The following is a 21,938-nucleotide window of genomic DNA, read 5'->3' on the forward strand; positions in this document are numbered from 1 at the left end:
GTTATTTAAAAATGGCGGACGCATCGTCTTCCGACACTACCTCAGATTGTTGCAATGAATGGTTCTCTGATATTACCTCTGAACGATCGGAGTACGTTATAGTAGGCCAGAAACCGTGTCTGTCCCACCGTCGCAGCAAAAGACATTTCTTACAGAAGCTTTTTTTAAGAGAGGTAGGGCTGCTTAACCTTCAACTAGCGGAGGCATTAATGAAACTGTCAGACAGACTCGATACTAGACCTGTCAAAATACATTTACGATCTGAACAAAAAAAAATAAGTAGTATTACGATATCTTAGAGAAAGAGAATGTTCGATTGTTTTTCGATACGCTAGTATGCTTGTTATTAGACAGTCGTTATGCTAAGCACTCAATGGTTGCAAGAAAAAAATGTGCTTTTGTTCTTGCCCATGTAGATTTTCATCCTTCTTTTTGTTATGACTTGAAAAAAACAAATGATTGCATGATATTTAAAAACTTGACAGAAGATGATGAATCATCAAAAACTTGTAAACTAAAAGTATTAAGCAATCCTATTGATAATATTAGCTTTTCTAGGATTTAATTTCTGAACACTGTTTCCTGTTTTGTTGCTTCATTGCATGATCTTTAAAAGAGATTATATTTACTTATAAGACTAATTAGTAGAATACACTTATGACATTGTAAAAGGATTCATTTTTATAGATCAGAGGTTGTTTATCAGCGCACAATTATGCATCAGAGGAAAGACTGTTTGCTACTGTACCTTCATGGAGACATTTACCACTTCTACATGTACTCCCAAAATCTGCATTAGAAGCAGGGTATGTTGGAATGTTTACATATTTGTATTGCACAAAGTAATGTGAAAGAAATAATTGTATCCTTAAGCATTTTGTAATAATAATTCTTGTAATTGAAGGCACATTGTAATGGGATTAACACAATGTGGTCAGTTTTTACTTACATATACATACACAATGGATATGAGCGGCAATACTTCTTTGTATAAATACTTGTTACACTGGTGGGCTTTCACTCCAAACCATGTTGCACGTAAAGTTGCTGAAGTCACACTTTTTGGTAATTACACCATCTATAGAGAACTTAGTATTGTTATATCTCAATGGCCAATGGAGCGGAATAAGCTAGTAATACATGGCCTATGGTAAGTTTTTATTAAGTCATTTCATTCGTTAAATATTTCGATGATTATTATGTAATTAATAACAATGAATTTTTAGTACAAATTGGCTGCATCTTCAACCAACAGATAGAGCATACTTAACAATAACCACAGTACCGTCTCTCGAAAATTGTAAGGATTGTTTGAAAGTTGCTGCATCCTATGAAGAAGAAGGTGAAGGTAATGAGATAACAATTTTATTATTCAATTGACCGTTTATGAAAGGATAAAACGAGACATATATCTTCTATAGCATTGCATTCTAAATATAATTTACATTCATATGAAATGAATACATTTTTTTTGTTTCTATAGAGTTGGCTGTAAACTGGGATGGTTGCGTGCGGTGTAATTGTCTTCAACATGGACTCACTGTTCATACCACCTATGAAGTAATTTCTCCGTATCCTAGGTTCCGAGCTACCGTCTGTTTGAATTATTGGAATCACGTAGTAGTTAATACAGGAAACTTTTTACATGTACTCAGGGTGGATTTGGACATTCCAAAGTTCAAAAATCAGAAGACTTGTGATAAGCAGGACACTGTCATTCCTGATACAGTGCCATTAGATATGAGTGACGTCGAGGAATTGTATTATACGAAAGTGGAACGTTACGAAAGTTCAGACGAGAAAGTAGGTACACCTGAGTGCGTGGTCGATCAATCCCCGAGATGCGAGTCGAGTATAGAACACGACTTTTTAGAAGAATTAATTAAAGTAGATGATAAGTTAGCTCGTGATCCATTGAATACCTCAAGCAGTAATCAAAGTGACTGTGTCTGTGATATAAATAAGTCTGCCGATGCTGTAAGTGTTAAGTCGTGCGAATATTCAGACATCGTTGAATATAAATGTCGAAATGCGAGTCCAGTTTCTAGGACCGAACAACAAGCGATATCGGTCAGAGATAAGATCTTGCAGGATTTCTGCGAGGATATGTCTCAGGAACTCAACATTGGTAGTGATTTAATTACTTTAGTGAAGCACCCGTCGTGTTCTCCACGGTCTACGCCTCAAAGGCTTCCCTCTGATCTCAAAACAACCACGTGGTCGTCACCAATTCTCACACCACCGTCAGATATCTTAAAGACTCGAAATTCGGAATCTAGTCATAAAAACGCACGCAGTCAACGCTCAAACTCCCCGCAACCAGGTGCTTCGGAAGATAGCAATATGACTTCTGTCAACTCTCCTCTTCACTCGGTTTCCATAAAACCTTCTTCCTCGTGTTCTTCACGTTTAATGTCACCGCCCGTTACGCGGTCCTTTCGTCATCCAAGTCCTCGCAAACGGTCTAATCTTCACTCTCCTCCACCTATTGTCAACTCCACGCAATCGAGAACGAGAGCCACGCACAAACTTATTCTTGAAGCGGAGAAAGCGTATGAGTTCACGGACGAAGCACAGGAGACCTGCGAGAAGCTCAGTTCATTCAGAAAGCGTAGACTCGCCGATAAAAAGTACGAATTTTGTGATGAAACAGAGGACGCTGAAAATATAGTTCCTTTCAAGCATATACGAGATCAATTCAAACACCGTGGCTGTTCGATACATCAAATACCATCGTCCCCGACGATTTCACCTGTATTGTCAAACGGTAGGAAACATTGGCCGGATTCTGATCAAAGCGAAACGGATGATTTTAGTGTTAATCAAGACATCGGAGTATCAAATGATTTAATTGCAGATTCAGGTAAACAGATTACTAATATTAAGAGGAAAATTTTGTTCTTGTGCTCACTATATATTACCGTTCTAATTTGTTAGCTGAAAAGAATGTGTTACGTCCGTTGAACCAAAATCAATTACCTAATGGATGTATAAATAGAGATCGTATAGGCAAACATTCTTTAAATTCTTCTCCATTAGTTCCAAAAATAAATTTACAATATCCTACTATAAAGTGTACTGCACACTTTAAAAGAAGCTACATTGAACTTGACGATGAAATGATATCTGTTATCACAGATGTTGAAGGTATGTTTATTCGATAGTTATAGACAAATTATGTATAAAGCGAATGTGATGTTACTTGCCAAAGGAAGAAAGAATACTGTACAAATATTTCACAGATGAAGAGACAGGAGGATACGTGAGTTATCAATATGTTCTTCCTATGCATGTCCATGGATCTGGATATGTTCAAATGCAAATGATCAGCAACAACAAAGCTGAGAAATTGGTATTGCATTTGAAATTCTGCCATTTTAAATTATTGCCTCGTGACCAAAAAGAAGGTGAATAAATTTTAATTGAAGGATGATTGCATTTTCAGATACTACCTTGTGTATCAATAAATCAATTAAGTTTTGACATCGAAACATTTTCTCACCACATTGCTGATTGGATTTGTATGAGATTTAAAAAGAGATATTGGCACTGCAGCGATTACGACATTGAAATAATAGATGTATGCGCATTAAGTGGTGATATTATTTGTTTATTAATTATGAAAATCCAGGCTAGTGAAATTAGTAGTCAAACTCAGTGGTTAGTATCATTTTACACTTAGGGATCTTTGTTACACTTTGAGCACTCAACATATGTAAAATGTATGCAGTTCTCAAGAAAGGAAACAATACGAAGTGGGGTGCAAATTTACGTGGAATATTGACACAAGTCAATATAGAATAACAGACGTATTACCAATGGAAGAGGTAAAACCAGAATCTTGGAAACCGAACTTTATGAACGTTCCGAATTTTCGGAGTCCGTTGTGGAATCCAACACGACGCTTAGCACCAAAGTTAAGAGAAAAAATACAGCAACCATATGCGCACGCAGTACGATTTTTGCATAACGAAATGACGCTGGCAGGTGAGAGTTTTAAATGATATATTATTTACTGGAATGACAGAAATATGCAAAATTATTTTGCAGGTGAATCTATAACCAGACTATATGATTTGGACAATTTGGTGGAATTCTATATTACACCAATGCCAAATTACCCTTCGATCGAATAAGGTAACTGCTGGATCAATAATATGTTGCAAACAATAATTTATTTGATACAAATCTAAGAATTTCATTATCAATAAGATAACGTGTACAATGTAATGAATGTATTGGAAACGTAAATACTATATATAGTATACATAACTATCTCAAGAATCGTTAGTTCCAAGCGCGAATAACAGCAGATATACTACGTTGTATAGATTATGTGCTTTTTTCACGAGACTACCGTTGTATAAGTTGATTGTTAAGTGCTGCTGCGTGGATTGTCCAAAACTTAATGATGTAGATTAAGTGTACTGATCAACGATACAACGAACATTGCAAGCGTTTGCTCCGATCTGTAAATTATATTCTAGCACTATGCTACGTTGACTATCTATGATATATAGATAACTTTGGTAACTACCAGATATAGATGACTAAACACTGATTGTCAATGAATGTATTGTACGTGGTTCAAATTAAGAGAAAGAACAAATCGTAAAAATCATTTAGTACTTGGTCCCAAACTTAACTGGTGATCTAAAGGAAAATATATCTTAAGATCTTAATTGATTCTATGCCGAAATTTGCCCTAGCTATATTTATAGGATTAAACATTTTAATTTAATTTTTCATGTCATTTCATGATCTTGTATTATAAAGCCATTTCACCATGAACTTTTTATATCTGAAAACTATGTGAATACATTATATAAATGTGTAACATGTGCGTCTAACGAATGCACTTGTAATTTATGTAAGTACTGATTGTAACTTTCAACAAAGAACATTTAAGACTTAAGAGATAAAGTTATTTAATTGCTGAAGCAGAGACATTGAAGCTGATAAGGTCAGTTTCTTAAATGCAATAAAATTTTCGTCATTAATGGCAAACGTTTTTTGTGTTTACGTTTTTACCTTTGTAATTGTACGAGATGTTTACTGTGTGTAGATGTGTCCAATGGAAGTTGTAGCAATTCAAACAGGTATTTTTATAGGTGGTCCTACGCTAAGATCAGATCCTACTCCATCTAACTTCAAATCTGCAAGAACTTCGTCCCATGCGTTCATACATTGTTGGTAATGTCGGATTTGTCGGTCTGCCGTTGAGATTAACATATTCTTTAAATCCATTTGTTTCTCCACGTTCCATCTTTGTAAATCACTGCGTAAATTTTCATTAGCACATTCCACGCGATCCTGCAACACTTCCGCTTGTTTAGCCAATCGTGGTATTGTTTGTCCAAGTCTTTCCAGTTTTTCATCGCGAGACTCAGCCTTCCAAAGCGATCCACCCCAATTTTGTGTTGATGTTGCGCCACTTGTAAGACCCATTAGCTTTTCAAACAATATAGATTATTAATTATCATAATCAGTTATCGCGATTTAAACTAATATTAAATTCAATGTACAGACCTGATCTTTCTCTAGTCTTTTCTTTGCTAAGTCTTCTACAGTCATTTCATATTTGATTTGCATCGAATCGCGTCGAGATAATGCACTTTTAACTGCATCTATATATGAAATATACTCTCGCTCTTCATTCGGAACGCTTTCTAGAAGCTTCTGGTGAGCTATTGCATTACAATCTATTGCTTTGGCAATTGCTAGTAGAATAGGGGCGAGTTCTGGTTCAGAAGTTGCCCACAAGGTAAATATTGGATGCAGCTGATGCAGCTCAAGCAAATAGTCTGATACCAAAAACAGTGTTTAATAGAATTTGTAACAGAAATATTTAAAATAATTTTGCTCTGTACCTTGTCTCTCCTTGTGTACACAATGATTTATTTTATCTATAGTTCCTAATTTCTCACTAAGGGCTGTACAATAATCTCGAATTTGCTCAAATTCAAACTGACGTTGTTTCATAGTATACGTGCTTGCTATATTTTGTAAAGAATCAGTCATTTTGACAAGAACATTTGCACGATTTTTACGATGTACAAGGAATTCCTATGAAGAATGAAAATATAATATTTGACAGTATATTATGTAAAGTGTCATAGGATATCCTTACAGCAGGTTTAGTAGTCAAAAAAATGTGCAGATTTTTGTCACAGCTAAGAATCGGATGATTAACAACTCTGTTAAGAAATACATGTAACAGTTTCATACGTGCTATAATAAATTCCTTAGAATAACGATCTAATTGGGCGAGCAATGTATGTTTTCCAGGCATTGGCTGAAATAATAAGATTAATATATAATCTTTTTTAAAAGCTATGACATTATCCTAAGAACAAATTAATAAATAATTAATTAATAGGCTTTTAATATATGCAACAGCTCACTGGTATAATATGCGTTGAATATAAATCCACCAATTTTTGTCGCAACCAAATAAAATCATTGTAACGTCTTCGAACAATGTATTCTCCCTCCTCAAATTCTGGTCTTGTAGACTATGATAACATAGATACAATGTTGTTAAGAGAACTTTTACTAAAAACTAGCAAACATAAAATTAAAATGAAATTAAACCTACCCTTGTTGTTATACGAAAAGTAATATAAGTTTCAAGTGTTTCAAGATGTTTTTGAGGATTGTCTACTTTTACTTGTAGATCTCGAGGATCTATTTGAAAGTCTGATATCTCTTGTTCAGGTAGAGTAGAGAAACTATCAATGGAAGGGGATGCTATCTGAAAATTGATATGTAGCTTTTCATTGTTTTTGTAACATTATTGCTACATTCGAATGGAACCCACCACTGTTGTACACGTCAATTATTTATGTTATTGTAATAGTGAATCTTAAAACTTATTTAAGATCATCTGTCAAAAACATTTCAGGTTATACTCTTACCACAGAACCTTCAACGGAGTTACTGCAATTCGAGAAAAAGTCTGCATCGCGGCTTTCCTGTTTGACAATACTTCCAACTGCAACTGTACTCACTTCTAAAATCGCGGTATCTTCCGTACCTTTTTCTTCTAAATTCTCCACTTCAGTTTCTGAAGAAGTCATCATCTTTAAACTGTCAAGCAACAGAAGTTAACACACTTCACGAACTGCGTCACAGTGTGCGCAGCACTATATGAAACACGAATGCGATGTAAGCGCATCGATCACGTTTGGAAGAAACTTTTCACTAGAAAAATTTCAATCGTAATCACCTTATATTTTTAGAAATATATATATCGTTTACTGATAAAAATACGTTTAATCTAACATATAATAGATATATAGAATTACGGTACATAAATATTATGATTTACCCGCCTTTTTTTCTTACATTTATGCTATGAGATGTTGTATCGTAACACATTGTTGTTCTTTCTATAATTGAATAGCTATAATTCGATTCTCACTTGTTTGTGAAGCGTAGTGGAAAAAATTAACGACTCTACGAAATAAGAAGCCAAATATTTTGCGCCCGTGGAAACCGTATCTCTGGGATACATTCGACGCTTTTTCCCGCGATCAAAAATTCAAAACTTTCGCGAGAGGGATGGACTGGCCGGAAGACGACGAGTATAGTTCCATTTTTCCCAAGAGATATTCCATATTGATGACGGAAGAACCCTCATTGCCAATTATATATTACCGATCTCAAAATCCGTTATCTAGTAAGTTTATTTTCATCCTGAAAATATAAACGAAAGTTTCTAAAATTGTTATAAATTCCCAAACTATACATATAACATTACACATATAACATTTCTCGTTAACTTTATTTGCTTCTTTGACATAGTATCGAACAACAACCAAGTTTGTCTAAATTCAATAATTTATGAGTTCATTGTATCTTGATAATTTCGAACAACGCACTTCGTAAAGACGCGGTGTTATTTGTTCGATTCATTGATTTGAACGGACCAACTAAATATTAGAATTGATTAGTGAAAACGCTTTAACATACTGCATGCATTTAATTAGGTAAAAATCAACAACCGGTCGAAAACTTATATTTATCGGAGTAAAACAAATGTCATAATGCGGGCTCTTTGATACGATGTGTAGTGTGCGCATTAATATGCGATTGCGCACGCACGTAAACATGTTCCAATAAGTAAAATGTTATTTTGATGTAGAAATAATATTTACTATTTGAAGAATAAGAATTCCTTGCAAAAATAATTGAAATTAAATTCTTGCCCAAACAGAAATTATAGATTTCAACGATTTAATGAAATACCTAATCGACTATCAGAGTAAAAAGAGGGGCACCGTGGAGCTCTATAGTGCTGTATCAAAAGTTCGATGTTACCAGTGCGATATATGTATAGTTTTTCTGAACAGAATTGTCGTAACACAATTAATTTTTGGTAAGATTTACAGGATTCGTCGTTCAAAATTGAGTAGTATATCATAATTTCCAGCTACCCTATTATTATTTACAAAATTACAAATACTTCGTTAAAAAAGAAATATAAGATAATTAAAAAAAATAACGAATGAGTGTCGATACGTTTACTAATTACATGGAACGCGAGACTAAAGTTTAATTCAACATCATCAATTGGAATTTAAAATACTGAGGTAGGATACGTATCTACATACTTCTGAAATGCATATACAGAGTGTCGTCTAGAAAATAGGAGTCAGTTTGACATATACATCATTGAGGAATTTTTCGAATTGATTTCTGTGTCGAGAAAGAATCTTCGCACAAAAAGATTTTATTTTACATTTTCGATTTATTTTTGTACGGCGAGTCATTGGTTTTTTGGTTCTACTTTGAAATTATTGAACATACTAAGGTTCGAACACAATGTTTCAAGGTTTAATTCCATTTATAAATATTACTTTTATTTTTCGAAATACTTGTATGAAGTTCGAACGTATTCCATCAGATTTGTGCCTCTACTCATGATATATATCATTTTGCTGTTAGATATCAATCTCTTTTTGGTTGTACCCTAAACTTATCGAACACTCGGTATAATAGGGGTACTGCACCCTCGTAGCTACTGTATTTCGTACGGTAATGGTTGTGACGCGGGCAGTGATGCCGTAGTCAAGGAGACCGCAGTAGCAGACAACCAACACTCCGACTAGCCGTCGACAACAAAATATACAGGTTCGTCGAAGTGTGCTACTCCGTTTTTCCGCTTCTACGGTGGCTTGGCTGTTCGCGTGGTTTCCTGGGTGACAGGCACGGCTATTCCTTGAACGGGAAAAGACCGACTGAAATACGTGGGGGAACACGTTCGGCCGCGCAAGTGCGCCCGGGCGTCGTGTTGAGAGTACACGCCATTCATGAAGACAGGTGAGTAAAAAGAGACGTACAAATCGCGTTTTGTTACCATTCTAATTACGATCCTCCTGATACAATGCTTCGTTTTCATGATTTTCTTGTACGTGTACGCGGGAATAACGCATATGTTCTGGAACTTTGAAATTCGAGCGCGTTATCGACTTCGCGATAATAACTTTATAGTTGACAATATGTATTCATTTAGTGATAGTCAATAGTCGTAATCTTAATACGAGACAGTATATTCAAGAATATATTGATTTTTCATGATTGTATGACCGAATTTCTTAATTTTTCAGTATTTTGTCATTGTCATTCGTTTGTTGGTATCGAGTTTTCCAATGTGAACTTACTGTTTTAAGTCATCGTATTTAATTAATCACTTTGTTTTGTCTGTAATATACAAGTTTTACTTAATCCTTTGTATATCTATGTAAGAGCAAAACAAGGATTGTTCCAGTAAGGAACTATATTTATATTTAATTAATAGATCATATTAATATTACATTTTAAAAATTGTTTTCTTAGAAATTCTGTAATATTTTTTGGTTTACTGGTTCTTTTGAACATCTTTCTTTTTTCTTTTTCAATATTACCTCTAACAGCAGGAAATCATTACAGATTTCTTGCTTTCTATATTCCCCTATTACATCACGCTTTACCAATTTTATTGTGCACCCTTATCCAGGGGGTATCTAATATTTGGAAGCCTCTGTGTAGCTTTTAATTAAAATGGGCTTATCAATTATATCAATGAACTTCTTGAGGCATGAAAGAAGAAGCACGGCTGAAAAGCAACTACCTTTAATTATTCCATTATTGCTTGCAACATATTAAATTATTTTGTTCTTTTATATAGTATTTATGGAATTACCAGTACAATGAATTTGAAGCAGTATGCATTTTAATTATTTCCTATTTTCTGTATGTTCCAATAATTGTATGATAACATTATGAAAGAGTTATACAAATTTCTGATTTTATAAAGATTTAAAAGAAAATAATAAAAGAACAAAGAACATGTATTGTAAAGGAACAGATACAGTGTGCAGAGTAGTCCCAAGCATCAGTCATGCGTAACACAAGCCAGGTGTACACATGGTATGTTTTCCAATATAATCATCAGTTTACAGAATGACATAATACTTTGTATTAAGCAATATGTGTACAAACTATTGTTTATTTCTTCCATTCTATACTAAATTAGAAAGAAAACTTTAAATATTTGGTTTATAAACTGTGTTTATAGAAAAAGAAATTGTTTCAAATTAACTAACAAACCTTATACCTTTCTTCTAGCAGAGTATGTACTGAAAATTTTCCTTTTTAATAGCAAAGCTTTATTCTCTTCATAAGCATTTTGGATAATTAAAGAATTTATTGCTACCAGTAAGAAGGGAGTTTTAATACTCTCTAATTGCATCTATGATCTGACCTTTTCTACTGATACTTCTAACCCTCTTGAAAAAGGGCTTCTATACGTCCAGTCACGCGTACGGTGCATTTTAACCATCACCCCTCTCCCTCTCGTTTTCTTCCCTTTGAAACATTGTATTTGGTACCTGCCACCCTACAGGTACAGAATGTACCAACACATTTTGGTATACGCTCGTTGCAACGACAATGACGTGTTTCATTCGTATTGGAAGCTTTTCGGGGTTTCCCTTTGATCTGCAGATTATTGAATGCTGCACACCTGCGAGAAATTACGTAGCCGATCTATCTTATGTAGGTTAGGGTGCCTGTTAATCTGTCGGCATATCTAATGCCCAATCCGGGCGTCGTCGTTCGATCATATTCATTTTTTCTATTTCTAAACACACACACACACACACACACACACACACACACGTACAGAGAGAGCACACATTGCTAAAATTACAATGATACAAATGATAAATTCTACGATGTATTCTATATCGGAATATTTTTTTTCAATTTTCTAGCAATAATATGCATGAAAACTTATCGTTAGATACAAACGATCATCATATCTATACAAATTGTATAGAATACCATATTTACGCAACAGACGTAAATAAGGTTTGTATTTGATGAGAAAAAAAACCTTTTGTCTTTTCTACTTTTAATAATAAGTTTTTCAATAGTATTTTTTTTAGCTTGCATAATATATTTAATAGTAGTTCTGTTTCTTCCTCTGATCACTCACCTTTCAAACTAGTTGTGTTTTGAAAGATGATCAAATTTATAAGGAGATATTATAGTTGTAGTTCATGCATTAAATCTGTTGGAAGACATTATTGATATTTGTTGCATTCGTGTGAGTTATATATATCTATGTTACAGATCCTTCCCTTCAGAAACGGGGAGGTAGCAGTGGTGGCGATACTGTGGGAGTAGAGAGAGGTGAAGGAGTGATTGCCATGGCTACGACGGGAGCTCAGTATGCCCTCGCAGCATCCACCAGAACTAATAACAGTGGGGGTAGTTCTACGACGGTAGGGGTGGAACCTAAGCCAAGCGTCGTTGTCGTGACTACTTCCAGTTCCAGTGGCAGTGGTAATGCAGCACAGAGTCAGTCGACAAGAGGCCAGCAGCTCATCACTGTTGTTACTAGTCCTGATCCTTCCAGCTCAAATAATCTGCAACCTATCCAGGTTTGTTACATTAAATTATACTGATCATTTGTTTATTCATGGCAAGATTTTTTTTTTTTTAATTTAATGTTAATTTAAAAAGTTTTTTTTTATTGAAACTTGAAACAAAAATGTATTATTGATATTTTGTATGCACCTAAATCAGGATTTATGGAAAATATGATTTTATTTATTTATCGTATGATATTGAAATATATACATAAAGATATCCTTTTTAAATATTAATATTATTATATAGAACTTTGCTGTTGATCATGAGGACACGCATACTATAAATAATAATTTAGTTATTGGTTCAGGATCCACTTGAAACCGCTGCAGATTCTTCCAACGGCTCAACAGGTACCCCGGCACACGTTACAGCACAAGTTGTAGTGAACACTACTCATTCAGGTCAACACACCCTCGTGGATTCTGACACAGCATCTACATCAACTGGTACTATTGTCAGTGGTTCTCCGCATTTTATCACTGTAACAGGTGTGTTTCAAATAAAATAAATTGTTACATACTTTTATTTCATCTGCTTATCAGTTTTTAAAGTTGTTGATTACAAACGTATGAAAAAAAATCTGTTCAAAAAATTAGTCTTACCGCGATTAGTAATTATGTACCATAAAAAAAAAACAATGTTGATAAGTTGTCAAAAGACTTTTTACAAGTTGTTTATATGAGGGGTGAGTATCAGAATCAGTTTGAAAAATTATAGTGTTTGAGTAGAGATTTGGCCCTTTCCATGCTGCTGAAAAACATGCACCTCTCTTCTTCTACTCTGACTACACTAGGCACCGGTGATTCACCATCTTACGCGTCCCTCACAACGGCAGTAGGTGAGGGCAGAATATAATCTGCATGCATTATTCTCATTAATTATATGCAGCATATCTATAAAACTACAATATATTGTGTTGATCTACACTTGATTTTGCATGTGTTGATATATTTCTTAGATTAATACAAGTTTGTACACAATTATTTCTATTAAAAGCAAATACAAATTAATAAATATCAGATTTCATTGGAAGAGTGCAAGCATTAACACTCTATTTTTTCACCTGATTTCTTAACAAGGTATAATTCTGTCACACTTAAATGTTTATGCATTTTGTGAAGTTTTATTTATTTGAAAATTAGTTGCTGTAAATGAATTAAGATGCATTATATCTGTTTTAGTGTCGGGTGAACCAGAGGCAGTGGGGTCCGAGTCAGTTACTCATCCTACTTATGTTCAATATGTTGAAGGGGATGGTTCCACATATATACCTGCAAATGGTCAGATGTGAGTATGTAAATGTTGCAATTAATCCAAAGACAATTGGTTTGTAATAAATCGATCGTATTATTTATCGCTGTATTTATACTAAAAATGAAATCATATAATGTTTCATTGAATTATATAAATTGTATGTTTGCAGGACATATCCTGTATATGCTGTTGGAGAAGCAGGAGCAATGTACACTCCTGCTTCGAGTCAATATTACACACCGGCATCTACCCCGGTGACCTATGCACAGGTAATTTATAAAATTGTTAATTCCGTGATTATGACCACAGTGGCAATTGAAACACGACACGCGTTTTAAAGTATAATTGTCAACAATGTTGTACGAATTTAGGTCACTGGTCAAGGTTCAAATTCAACAACCGGACAATTATTATCTCAGGGTAACGGCACGTATCTAATTCAACAAAGCGTCGTAGATGGAGATCCGACTACACATACATTGATATCTGCAACTGCACGTGCTAGTCCACAGACAGAAAATGCGGTAAGACAGTACTGCATGTTTATAGTTTTTATTTCAAACTGCTTTTATTTTTTTTTCTGGTTTTTTCTTTTTTTTTTATGTAAACTTTTAGAGACTGCTAATTTATGTTTCTGCAGGCATGGGAGCCCTGCATGGTTGTAAAGGGATGAAAAGAGCGATTTTATTTGATAATTTCATATTTTTAACTTAAAAATGAATGATAGTTGTGATGGCAGTTATACTTTTTAGAAATATAAGTTATGTTCTCTTTTTGTAAATGAAAAATTATAAAAACGTAAAGTTCTTTTTTAAATTGGGGTTAACAAGCTATTGGTATCTTGGGTTGTTTGATAGGAAACTGTGGTTAGCGGGGGTGGAGGGGCATACTTGATCAGCGGTAATTCAGGAGGTACTGCTGTCACCGTGGAAGACGCTGCAGCTGCCGCAGCAAACATGACGCATGCCACTAGAGTTTCTCAAGCAACAGTAAGCTGATATATAATCTCTATTTGCAGGCTTTACCATATACTAATTTGTTGTAGCACGTTTGTTGGCATTAACTGCTTGCTTAGGGATGCTTTTTGTACATAAGTTCAAAATTTTATTCGTTTCAGTAATAACACAAGAAAACATTTTTTCTAACATGATTGTAACTAGTATGAATGTTAGGAGTAATTTAATTAGTATTCTATATTTAACGTTGATTTGTTTTCAGTATTGCATTGGGTACATACTTCTTTTGTTTGTATAAAATATGTTTTTAGTTAGAAAAAATAAAATTCCCTTCCGTATTCATAATTCATAATATTTGTTAAATAAATAGGTTCACTGGTTACTTGAAAATTATGAAACAGCGGACGGAGTTTCTCTTCCAAGATCTACCCTTTATAATCATTATTTGCGTCATTGTTCTGAAAACAAATTGGACCCTGTAAATGCGGCAAGTTTTGGAAAATTAATACGTTCCGTCTTTTTGGGTTTAAGGACTAGGCGGTTAGGCACGAGGTAATTAATCTTAATGTTGTTTTTGAACGTAGTTTATATAGAAACATATCGATAAATGGGGCTCCTTATGACTTTTTATAGAGGAAATTCAAAATATCATTACTATGGGATTCGTGTCAAACCTAGTTCTCCTTTAGTAATGTTAAATGAAGATGGAACTCCTCGTCAGCAACAGAGTGCAAATTCACAAACAAAACGATTTAAATTTGTGAATCAAAAGCAAGATACTACGTACGAAAATAATACACATTCAAATACAAATATTTCTTCAAATACTTCGCCGCCACAGTATCATCAGTATCTTGGTGAAGCGAGTGGCGCTATTCCTGAATTTCCCGAGATAATAGTGGGGCATGGTTCATCCCCCCCAGAAGATTGCACGTTAGAAGATATTGACACATTCCGTAGCATATACAGAGAACATTGTGAAGCATTTCTGGATGCTGTTCTCAATTTTGAATTCGCTACTGTAGAAAGTCTTTGGAGAGAGTTTTGGCGTAGTCAGGACAATAATAATGGCGATGAGTGCGAGGAAGAAAAATATTTATCAAAGTAAGATTTCTAAGTGAAATTTTATTACAAATTTTGCAAGTTAATTAAAAGGAAAAGAATTCTAACTGTATGTATTGTATATCTAGAACCAAATTATATCAAATGTGTAAGTGTTCAGAAGTTCAAGATTTCATTAGAAAGGTTGATTACACATTTTATCAAAACTTGGTGGAAGTATTAATGCCTAACGTATTGCGACCTATACCAAGTGAGTTGCATCAATCCTTTCTTTGTGTACTTATGATTTCATATCATTGTATTAATACATGGTTCTTAGGTTCATTGACGCAGTCTATCCGAAATTTTGCAAAAGGACTAGAATCATGGCTGACATCAGCAATGGCTGATTGTCCAGAAGAAATGACTCAGATAAAGGTAGTACGAATACTGGTATATGGTGGTATTACATTTTATTTTATATGCATAATTATCTTCCAGACTATTTGTTATTCGAAAGAAATGTTTCCAATAATACTTTCTCTCTTTCGAATAGGACTTCTTATGACGGACACAAACATTGATTAGGTGGAGATGCCTTCTGAATTACTAAATGATCTTTGTTTTTTCCTCCAATAGAATTATGTATTTTCATTTAGTTAGACGTGTAGTTCGTTAAGAAATGAATTCATTGATATAAAAACTATTCATTAAGTTAAGTTACATACTTCCTCGGAATAATGTAAGTCCTGTTTTAAACATTTTGTCGAATAACAAAGAGTATAGGAGATAATTATGTGAATACATTAAAAGACGCATCCTGTATAATGTTAAAAATTATATTTTTGTAAGCTATTCCTATTATAAACAAACCTTTATTTTAGTTAACCGCTGTATCTGCGTTTGCTCAGACACTAAGGCGTTACACGTCACTGAATCACCTTGCTCAAGCAGCACGTGCAGTGCTTCAAAATTCTAGTCAAATAAATCAAATGTTAGCTGATTTGAATCGCGTTGATTTTCACAATGTACAAGAACAGGTATTTACAGTAGTTAAACAGACAGATGATGTTTCAATACGATTCTCTTTACAGCTGCATAGAATACATGGACACATTTTTTCCAGGCTTCGTGGGTATGTCAATGCGATTACGCAATGGTGCAACGCTTGGAAGCAGACTTTAAAGTAACATTGCAGCAACAAAAGTCATTAGAAAATTGGGCGACTTGGTTGAAAAGTGTCGTGACGCAAGTTCTTAAACCATTCGAAGAGAAACCTACGTTTGCAAAAGCTGCTCGTCAATTTTTACTCAAGTGGTCCTTCTATAGGTAATAAATTTTAATATACAAAGTATTATTACCAATTCATTGTTGTTTTCGTTTTATTCATTCAACAGTTCCATGGTCATTCGTGATCTTACCTTACGAAGCGCAGCCAGTTTTGGGTCTTTTCACCTAATTCGATTATTGTACGATGAATATATGTTTTACTTGATCGAGCATCAAGTAGCTGTTGCTACAGGAACAACTCCAATAGCTGTAATGGGAGATGTGCGTACTATTTGTTACTGTTATATACCAGGGATGGAGAACCTTTGGTATTGAAAATCGCATACATTTCGTGTACAGTTAATTTTGCTAAACTTATAAGGAGATATCAAGTAATGTCTTCTAAGAATTCTCTTTTATTTTAACGTTTTGTATACGCAGCACGCCACACCAATCATAGAACATTGGATATATCAATAAGAACTGTTAATAATTTAACATTGTACTTTCAAAATAAGAATTTCATAATCTTAATTAAAGTACATACCGTTTAGGAATATATAATATATAAATGAAAAAAATACGTAATTGATCAAATATGCGAAAAGGCCGTAGGTTCCCCATCCATGCGATAGATGATATATTTTTTATAATTCTTTAATTCAGTCCGTTGTATTTCCTTTCAGAAAAGTCAAAATTGCTCTTTAGTCAGTGCATTTGGTGCTACTTCTAATGGAGGTGAATGACTTTTCATTTATTTTTCTGACCTATAATTTATAAAAACTATAGTGTCTTAAAGAATGTTTTTTTTTTTTTAGATACATCAAACACAAGTCAATCAAAGCGTATGAAACTAAGCTAACTGCGTGCCTACGCCCTTTAGTTTGCAAGTAAGCCAGTAGCACCTGAGAATGGAATTTTAGCACAAGAGCATGCCAGGCCTACTAACACACTAGTCCCATAAATTATAATTTTGTATAAGACAAGATCTTGTCGTATTATGACTTAACAAAGAAGATTTTTGCATAACGCCCAGAATGTATACAATCTAAGTAAGTTTGTGTGATATAATATGTAGGAATACGTAATTGCAGTCTTGCTTTATACAAGAAAGCATATGATTTAAGTGTAAGGTATCGCTGGCACGATGTTTAGTACGTTAATGTATCATCTAGTCGAAACATCATTGAAAAATATTTGGGACCATGAATTTGTCATGTCCTTATAGCATCGATATCAAAAGTTTACTTGAGCAAATATTTTATTTCTTCGAGGTTCTACGAATTCTGATATTTAGAAGAATTCAAATGCCTTATTTTAATAAAACAAATTGATTTGTCAACAGGCCATCCACGATTCGAAATTCGCGTTACTTAATATTTTACTTTTTAACAATTAATACGCTATATTTTTAAAGCATGTTACGCGAAAATAAAGTCGAGTGAGCTTAAAATAGGAAAGATCAATTTGTGCAAAAGAAAACGTTCGGGGAGAAACATTATTTGCGAGAAAAATGGTAGTCTTGCATTCATATCGACGGATTCTATTTTGCACAAAGTACTCAATAACATTTTACTAAATCCGCCCTGCCGACGGTATTGTCAAAAAATTCAAAAAAAAAATATTCCTACTGGAGCAGATGCAAATTAGATTATTATAATTATATAACAGTACGAGTTTTAGATATTTCCAACATTCATATTTTTTAATGTGATTTATTAATTATACATCGAGCTACGTAAGAAATTCTGTTCTAAGCCGTCTGTTACACTCTATATATATTCTTTCAGTATTTTTAAACGAATAGTACAAAACAACAGTGGAAAAGTATGGATGCAGCGATATATAAAGTAATCGTTTTGATTTACTGATAGAATATACAGTATGGCTCTTGCATTAAATGTACATACATATACAAATGGTGTGGCAGATAGAACAAGTGCACAGTTGTTGAAGTTTAAAAAAAAAAAACAGAACAAAAAGAGTAACAGTAGAAGCTGTGAGTGTCTTCAAACATGCTTCGCATTTAAATAATTTTAATATATTTACTATAAAAAGAAAGTGTGTGTCGATATATCGTTTATATTTGTAGACACTCAAGTAACTCTTCTGCGTAATAAAGTACTAGGATTAAGTGTGCATCGTGAATTTCACGTCACATTTCTTTTGTTATATATATATATGTATATATATACATATAAGCTATTTCAAATGTTGAAAACATACGTAATATTTTTCTTTTATGTACAGCGTTTAAAGTGCTGCTGTTCATTCATGAAATATTTACTAATTTATTATTATAATTAAATTGAATTGTGTGAATATATTTTGTAGCCACTTCTTAAACATTGAAGATTGCACAAGATGATGGCTGAATTGACGGCAAATAGACGAATTTAATTTTTATTTATAATATGACACCAAAAGACTTACTCTAATTTAATATATTCTTTTCCATTAGCATTTTAGTGTACTTTGAAAGGGAATATAATCTGTTGCATATTATAGGATCATTAAAACTTTGTATGTGTTATTTTTTATTTTCACAAACATTCGTTCCATGTCTCCATATTTTCATATACTATATATTTATATTTCATGTACTTGTACTATCTTATGTATTCGATTCATATGCTGAGTAATGTAAATGATTATATACACACTATCATATCTCATTAAATAAGTACAAAGTTTCAATGAAGTTGATATGTACTGCTTTATATATTTTTCCAATAACTTGTTCATTATGGTTATTAATTAATGTCAAAATGCTTATTAAAGCAACACTCCTTCATAAAAGATTCATATGGAAACTTGCACTTAAGTGATCTTACATCACATACAACGTTTTAAGTTTTCCAAAATACAGTTTGTGCATATATATAGTTAATTATTCTTGTGATAATTATCACGGAATATTCTACAGTGAATATATCGAAAGACTATTGTCCAAAATTGTTATTGACTGTGTGCAAGTTCTTTCAGGTACAGGATCAATGTTCCAATTGTATTTTCTATTGCAAAGTACTGCTGTATAGACCATTTACAAAGCTTTACATATTTACATCATATTATTAAAAGGAATTTGAAGTTTCATATGTAAGGTCATATGAATTGCTTGATTTTACAGACAAATTCTGAGTCTGATCGTATCTCACAACACAAAACGAACGAATAAATGCAAAAAATGTTTGAATTCACTGTAAAATGCTATACCTGTTCAACAGTTAATTGAATCGAAAGATATGAACTCCTATGAACAAACTATAGATGTTTGGCAAACTTGGTGCCTTTTATTTCATACAAGAAAAAAACATTTTTTTACTGTACCTTAATTATATAAAGAATCGATAAGAAGCTTCCGACGCCAAATGACCAAAATGAATTAAATAAATAAACAAACTTATGCTCTTCCTTTAGAGCTTCTTTGCAAAGCTATTTTAATTTATATCGTATTTTTGTTTTAAAAATGAAGATATACTAGTAAATTTTTTCAAAAATATGAAACAAAAAAAAATTAAAGAAAGTTTGGAAGAAAATGTATGCATTGTATTTATAAAAATATTGTATCAAAAAGTATTACTTTTTTTTCTATTTATTTAACCGAGTCTCTGTGACTGAAAATTTCTTCCAAACTATGCTTCACTTTGTTTTAGATCATAATAAAGGGTACTAAACACTGGTCAAATTTATTGCATTGCGACATTCGCAAATAGTTTTAATGAAGATAGGATATATGTTTATTTATTGTATAAAAATATTGCATACTAGTCAAACTTCATAGTTTTAAGTCGAAAAACAGGGATTGAGTATCACACAGTACATCGACCATTGGTTGCGCATGCATTATTTGTGCAAGCAGAAAGGATAGAATATTTCCATAACTATAATGAGCTTATATGTATAAAAACTATTGATACCTATGTGTACTTAGCATAAGAATGGCTTTCTAAGGAATTTCTAAGTTTTCTTTTCTTGTCAAGGATAATGCACTGTTGATAAGTACAACCGAATATAGAAATGTGCACCCGCATAACTGGCTTTTGGAACAAGGTGTTTCAGTATTAAAATTGAAGAGAAATATCCTATTACTAAAATTGAAATAAAGCAATCGAATTTTAGTACACAATTCTATATTCTACGATACTCATTTGTACTTTTAGGTAGGATTGCTGTTTGTAAGTTTCATAATTATCACAAGGTGCAAGCAATTGTAATCTTGTTGTTGACAAATGAAAGATCAAACATACCATGGTTTCCTATGTTGCGGAATAAAACGGCCTTAAATATTTTCACTTGTAAGACAGAAAAGAAAGATTTACTATGTTGTTAAGAGTGGACACGTATAACATGAACAACAAAAAAGGGAAAATTAAGACTTACTATTGAAAGAGGAAGGAAGTGAAAAAAAAGTATCGTTTTCCTTATGATGTATAGAAGATATTTTGATACCTCCAGATTTGCACAAATCGAGTGTCATTTATTACTGCTTAAATAAAATTATTTTTACTGAATGCAGCTCAAAACGATAACAACTTATATAAAGTTATGTGAGATATAAGAAGCTGTAAGAATTGTATGAATGCGCGGATCGCAAAAAAAAAATAAATAATATATGTTTAAAACTTGTAAAATTGTGTTTGTTGTATAATTTCATAATTCTGCAAATTTTGAATGCTAGAAAAACGTTAAATCAATATTTGAAATTACTTATTCAAATTTTACAATATTTTAAAAAGTAGTAATTAAGTAAACTATACCGCTCATGTCACGTTAAACATTTGAAATATACAATTGTATTCGAAAGTAGCAATATTTATAAATACCCAACATGAGCATTTATTTTTTACGTATTGAGTATAAATTCAATCAGGTATTTATACTCAATCGTATTAATAATATACATATGTATACATATGCTTGTTCATAGGAATAATAACAAAAATTTCTTTTTTTCAGTAGTTAAAATATGATGAGGGGATCTTAAAACGTGTACTTTCATAAAAAAATTTCTCAACATTTTTTTTCATTATGATACATTGCTTATATGCATGTGCCTATGTAGGTCGAAACGTAGAAATGCCTGGGCAGTCGGATTCGAAATTTAGTTTTCGATTTTAGTTGTTCAAGATCAAGAAAGAAAGGCTCGTATTTGCCTTCTTTATCGATTTCCCGAAATTGTGTGAAATGCTGACCTATCGTAACATGTGGCTCGTGCGGTAGGATATGCTGCTTTCCCCACCACTCCGTTAGACGCTAAGGAAGTTCGTCATTACTAGTGTCGTCGTCGATGCACTCAATTATGCCAAATCTGGCCACACTGCCTGGGCTTGGGTTTATCTCGAAGTTATAAACTTCATTTCACTTTAATATTCTCCCACAATCTAGAAATTGATTCTCTTAGAACTGAGAAAGATATCAAATATAAATATCATTCGAGATATTAAGGCAGGAAAAAAATTGCAGAATTAACAAGCGTAATATGTATCAAGAAAA

The 21,938-nt window shown here is 33.1% G+C and overlaps 3 protein-coding genes and 1 long non-coding RNA gene across 8 annotated transcripts; 2 read left to right on the plus strand and 2 right to left on the minus strand.

Moving 5' to 3' along the window:
- Positions 1–11: 11 nt before the first annotated feature.
- Positions 12–4,182, plus strand: LOC143343433 (uncharacterized). Its single transcript, XM_076768326.1, has 10 exons — positions 12–173; positions 688–806; positions 905–1,150; positions 1,227–1,348; positions 1,484–2,863; positions 2,938–3,147; positions 3,243–3,352; positions 3,446–3,660; positions 3,731–3,987; positions 4,051–4,182. The coding sequence occupies exons 1-10, from the start codon at positions 12–14 to the stop codon at positions 4,134–4,136; spliced, it is 2,907 nt and encodes a 968-aa protein (XP_076624441.1). The 3' UTR covers positions 4,137–4,182.
- Positions 4,159–7,162, minus strand: LOC143343440 (sorting nexin-30). Of its 2 annotated transcripts, XR_013079964.1 has the most exons (8): positions 6,918–7,162; positions 6,599–6,754; positions 6,405–6,515; positions 6,131–6,295; positions 5,871–6,066; positions 5,530–5,804; positions 5,032–5,451; positions 4,159–4,808 (listed from the first exon to the last, which is right to left on the minus strand). XR_013079964.1 is itself a non-coding variant. In XM_076768344.1 (7 exons), the coding sequence occupies exons 1-7, from the start codon at positions 7,080–7,082 to the stop codon at positions 5,092–5,094; spliced, it is 1,428 nt and encodes a 475-aa protein (XP_076624459.1). In that variant the 5' UTR covers positions 7,083–7,162; the 3' UTR covers positions 4,159–5,091. The 2 variants fall into 2 exon arrangements, 1 of the variants encoding a protein (XP_076624459.1); XM_076768344.1 differs by having other exon boundaries at positions 4,159–5,451.
- Positions 7,163–9,062: 1,900 nt separating this feature from the next.
- Rfx (regulatory transcription factor Rfx) lies at positions 9,063–21,072 on the plus strand. 4 transcript variants are annotated; one of them, XM_076768331.1, is made up of 17 exons: positions 9,063–9,324; positions 11,620–11,930; positions 12,230–12,410; positions 12,716–12,760; positions 13,104–13,209; positions 13,346–13,445; positions 13,548–13,700; positions 14,034–14,165; positions 14,503–14,684; positions 14,766–15,236; positions 15,323–15,444; positions 15,514–15,611; positions 16,058–16,213; positions 16,300–16,502; positions 16,571–16,724; positions 17,129–17,180; positions 17,261–21,072. In XM_076768331.1, exons 1-17 carry the CDS (start codon positions 9,315–9,317, stop codon positions 17,302–17,304), a joined length of 2,520 nt encoding a protein of 839 aa, XP_076624446.1. In that variant the 5' UTR covers positions 9,063–9,314; the 3' UTR covers positions 17,305–21,072. The 4 variants fall into 4 exon arrangements, with proteins under 4 accessions (XP_076624446.1, XP_076624445.1, XP_076624447.1 ...); XM_076768330.1 differs by having other exon boundaries at positions 9,064–9,324; positions 12,218–12,410; XM_076768333.1 differs by lacking the exon at positions 9,063–9,324 and adding an exon at positions 11,248–11,355 and having other exon boundaries at positions 12,218–12,410.
- On the minus strand, positions 9,868–11,114 carry LOC143343445 (uncharacterized). The gene is made up of 3 exons (XR_013079965.1): positions 10,594–11,114; positions 10,187–10,510; positions 9,868–10,099 (listed from the first exon to the last, which is right to left on the minus strand). It is a non-coding gene; the product is annotated as an uncharacterized LOC143343445 (long non-coding RNA).
- Positions 21,073–21,938: the final 866 nt, after the last annotated feature.

Source organism: Colletes latitarsis, chromosome 7, assembly GCF_051014445.1.
Source record: "Colletes latitarsis isolate SP2378_abdomen chromosome 7, iyColLati1, whole genome shotgun sequence".
NCBI classification, from domain to species: domain Eukaryota; kingdom Metazoa; phylum Arthropoda; class Insecta; order Hymenoptera; family Colletidae; genus Colletes; species Colletes latitarsis.

What these genes read in the sequence shown, in the direction of transcription:
- Rfx (XM_076768330.1), top strand. An exon ending in GCATTTTATCACTGTAACAG is followed by an intron (nt 12,411 to 12,715) that starts GTGTGTTTCAAA and finishes TGACTACACTAG; the next exon opens with GCACCGGTGATTCACCATCT. An exon ending in GAAGAAAAATATTTATCAAA is followed by an intron (nt 15,237 to 15,322) that starts GTAAGATTTCTA and finishes TTGTATATCTAG; the next exon opens with AACCAAATTATATCAAATGT.
- LOC143343440 (XM_076768344.1), bottom strand. Translation starts at nt 7,082, where the DNA reads ATGATGACTTCTTCAGAAACTGAAGTGGAGAATTTAGAAGAAAAAGGT. An exon ending in CTTTTCGTATAACAACAAGG is followed by an intron (nt 6,516 to 6,598) that starts GTAGGTTTAATT and finishes ATGTTATCATAG; the next exon opens with TCTACAAGACCAGAATTTGA. An exon ending in TTTTGACTACTAAACCTGCT is followed by an intron (nt 6,067 to 6,130) that starts GTAAGGATATCC and finishes CATTCTTCATAG; the next exon opens with GAATTCCTTGTACATCGTAA.
- LOC143343433 (XM_076768326.1), top strand. Translation starts at nt 12, where the DNA reads ATGGCGGACGCATCGTCTTCCGACACTACCTCAGATTGTTGCAATGAA. An exon ending in AAATCTGCATTAGAAGCAGG is followed by an intron (nt 807 to 904) that starts GTATGTTGGAAT and finishes TTGTAATTGAAG; the next exon opens with GCACATTGTAATGGGATTAA. An exon ending in TGTTATCACAGATGTTGAAG is followed by an intron (nt 3,148 to 3,242) that starts GTATGTTTATTC and finishes AATATTTCACAG; the next exon opens with ATGAAGAGACAGGAGGATAC.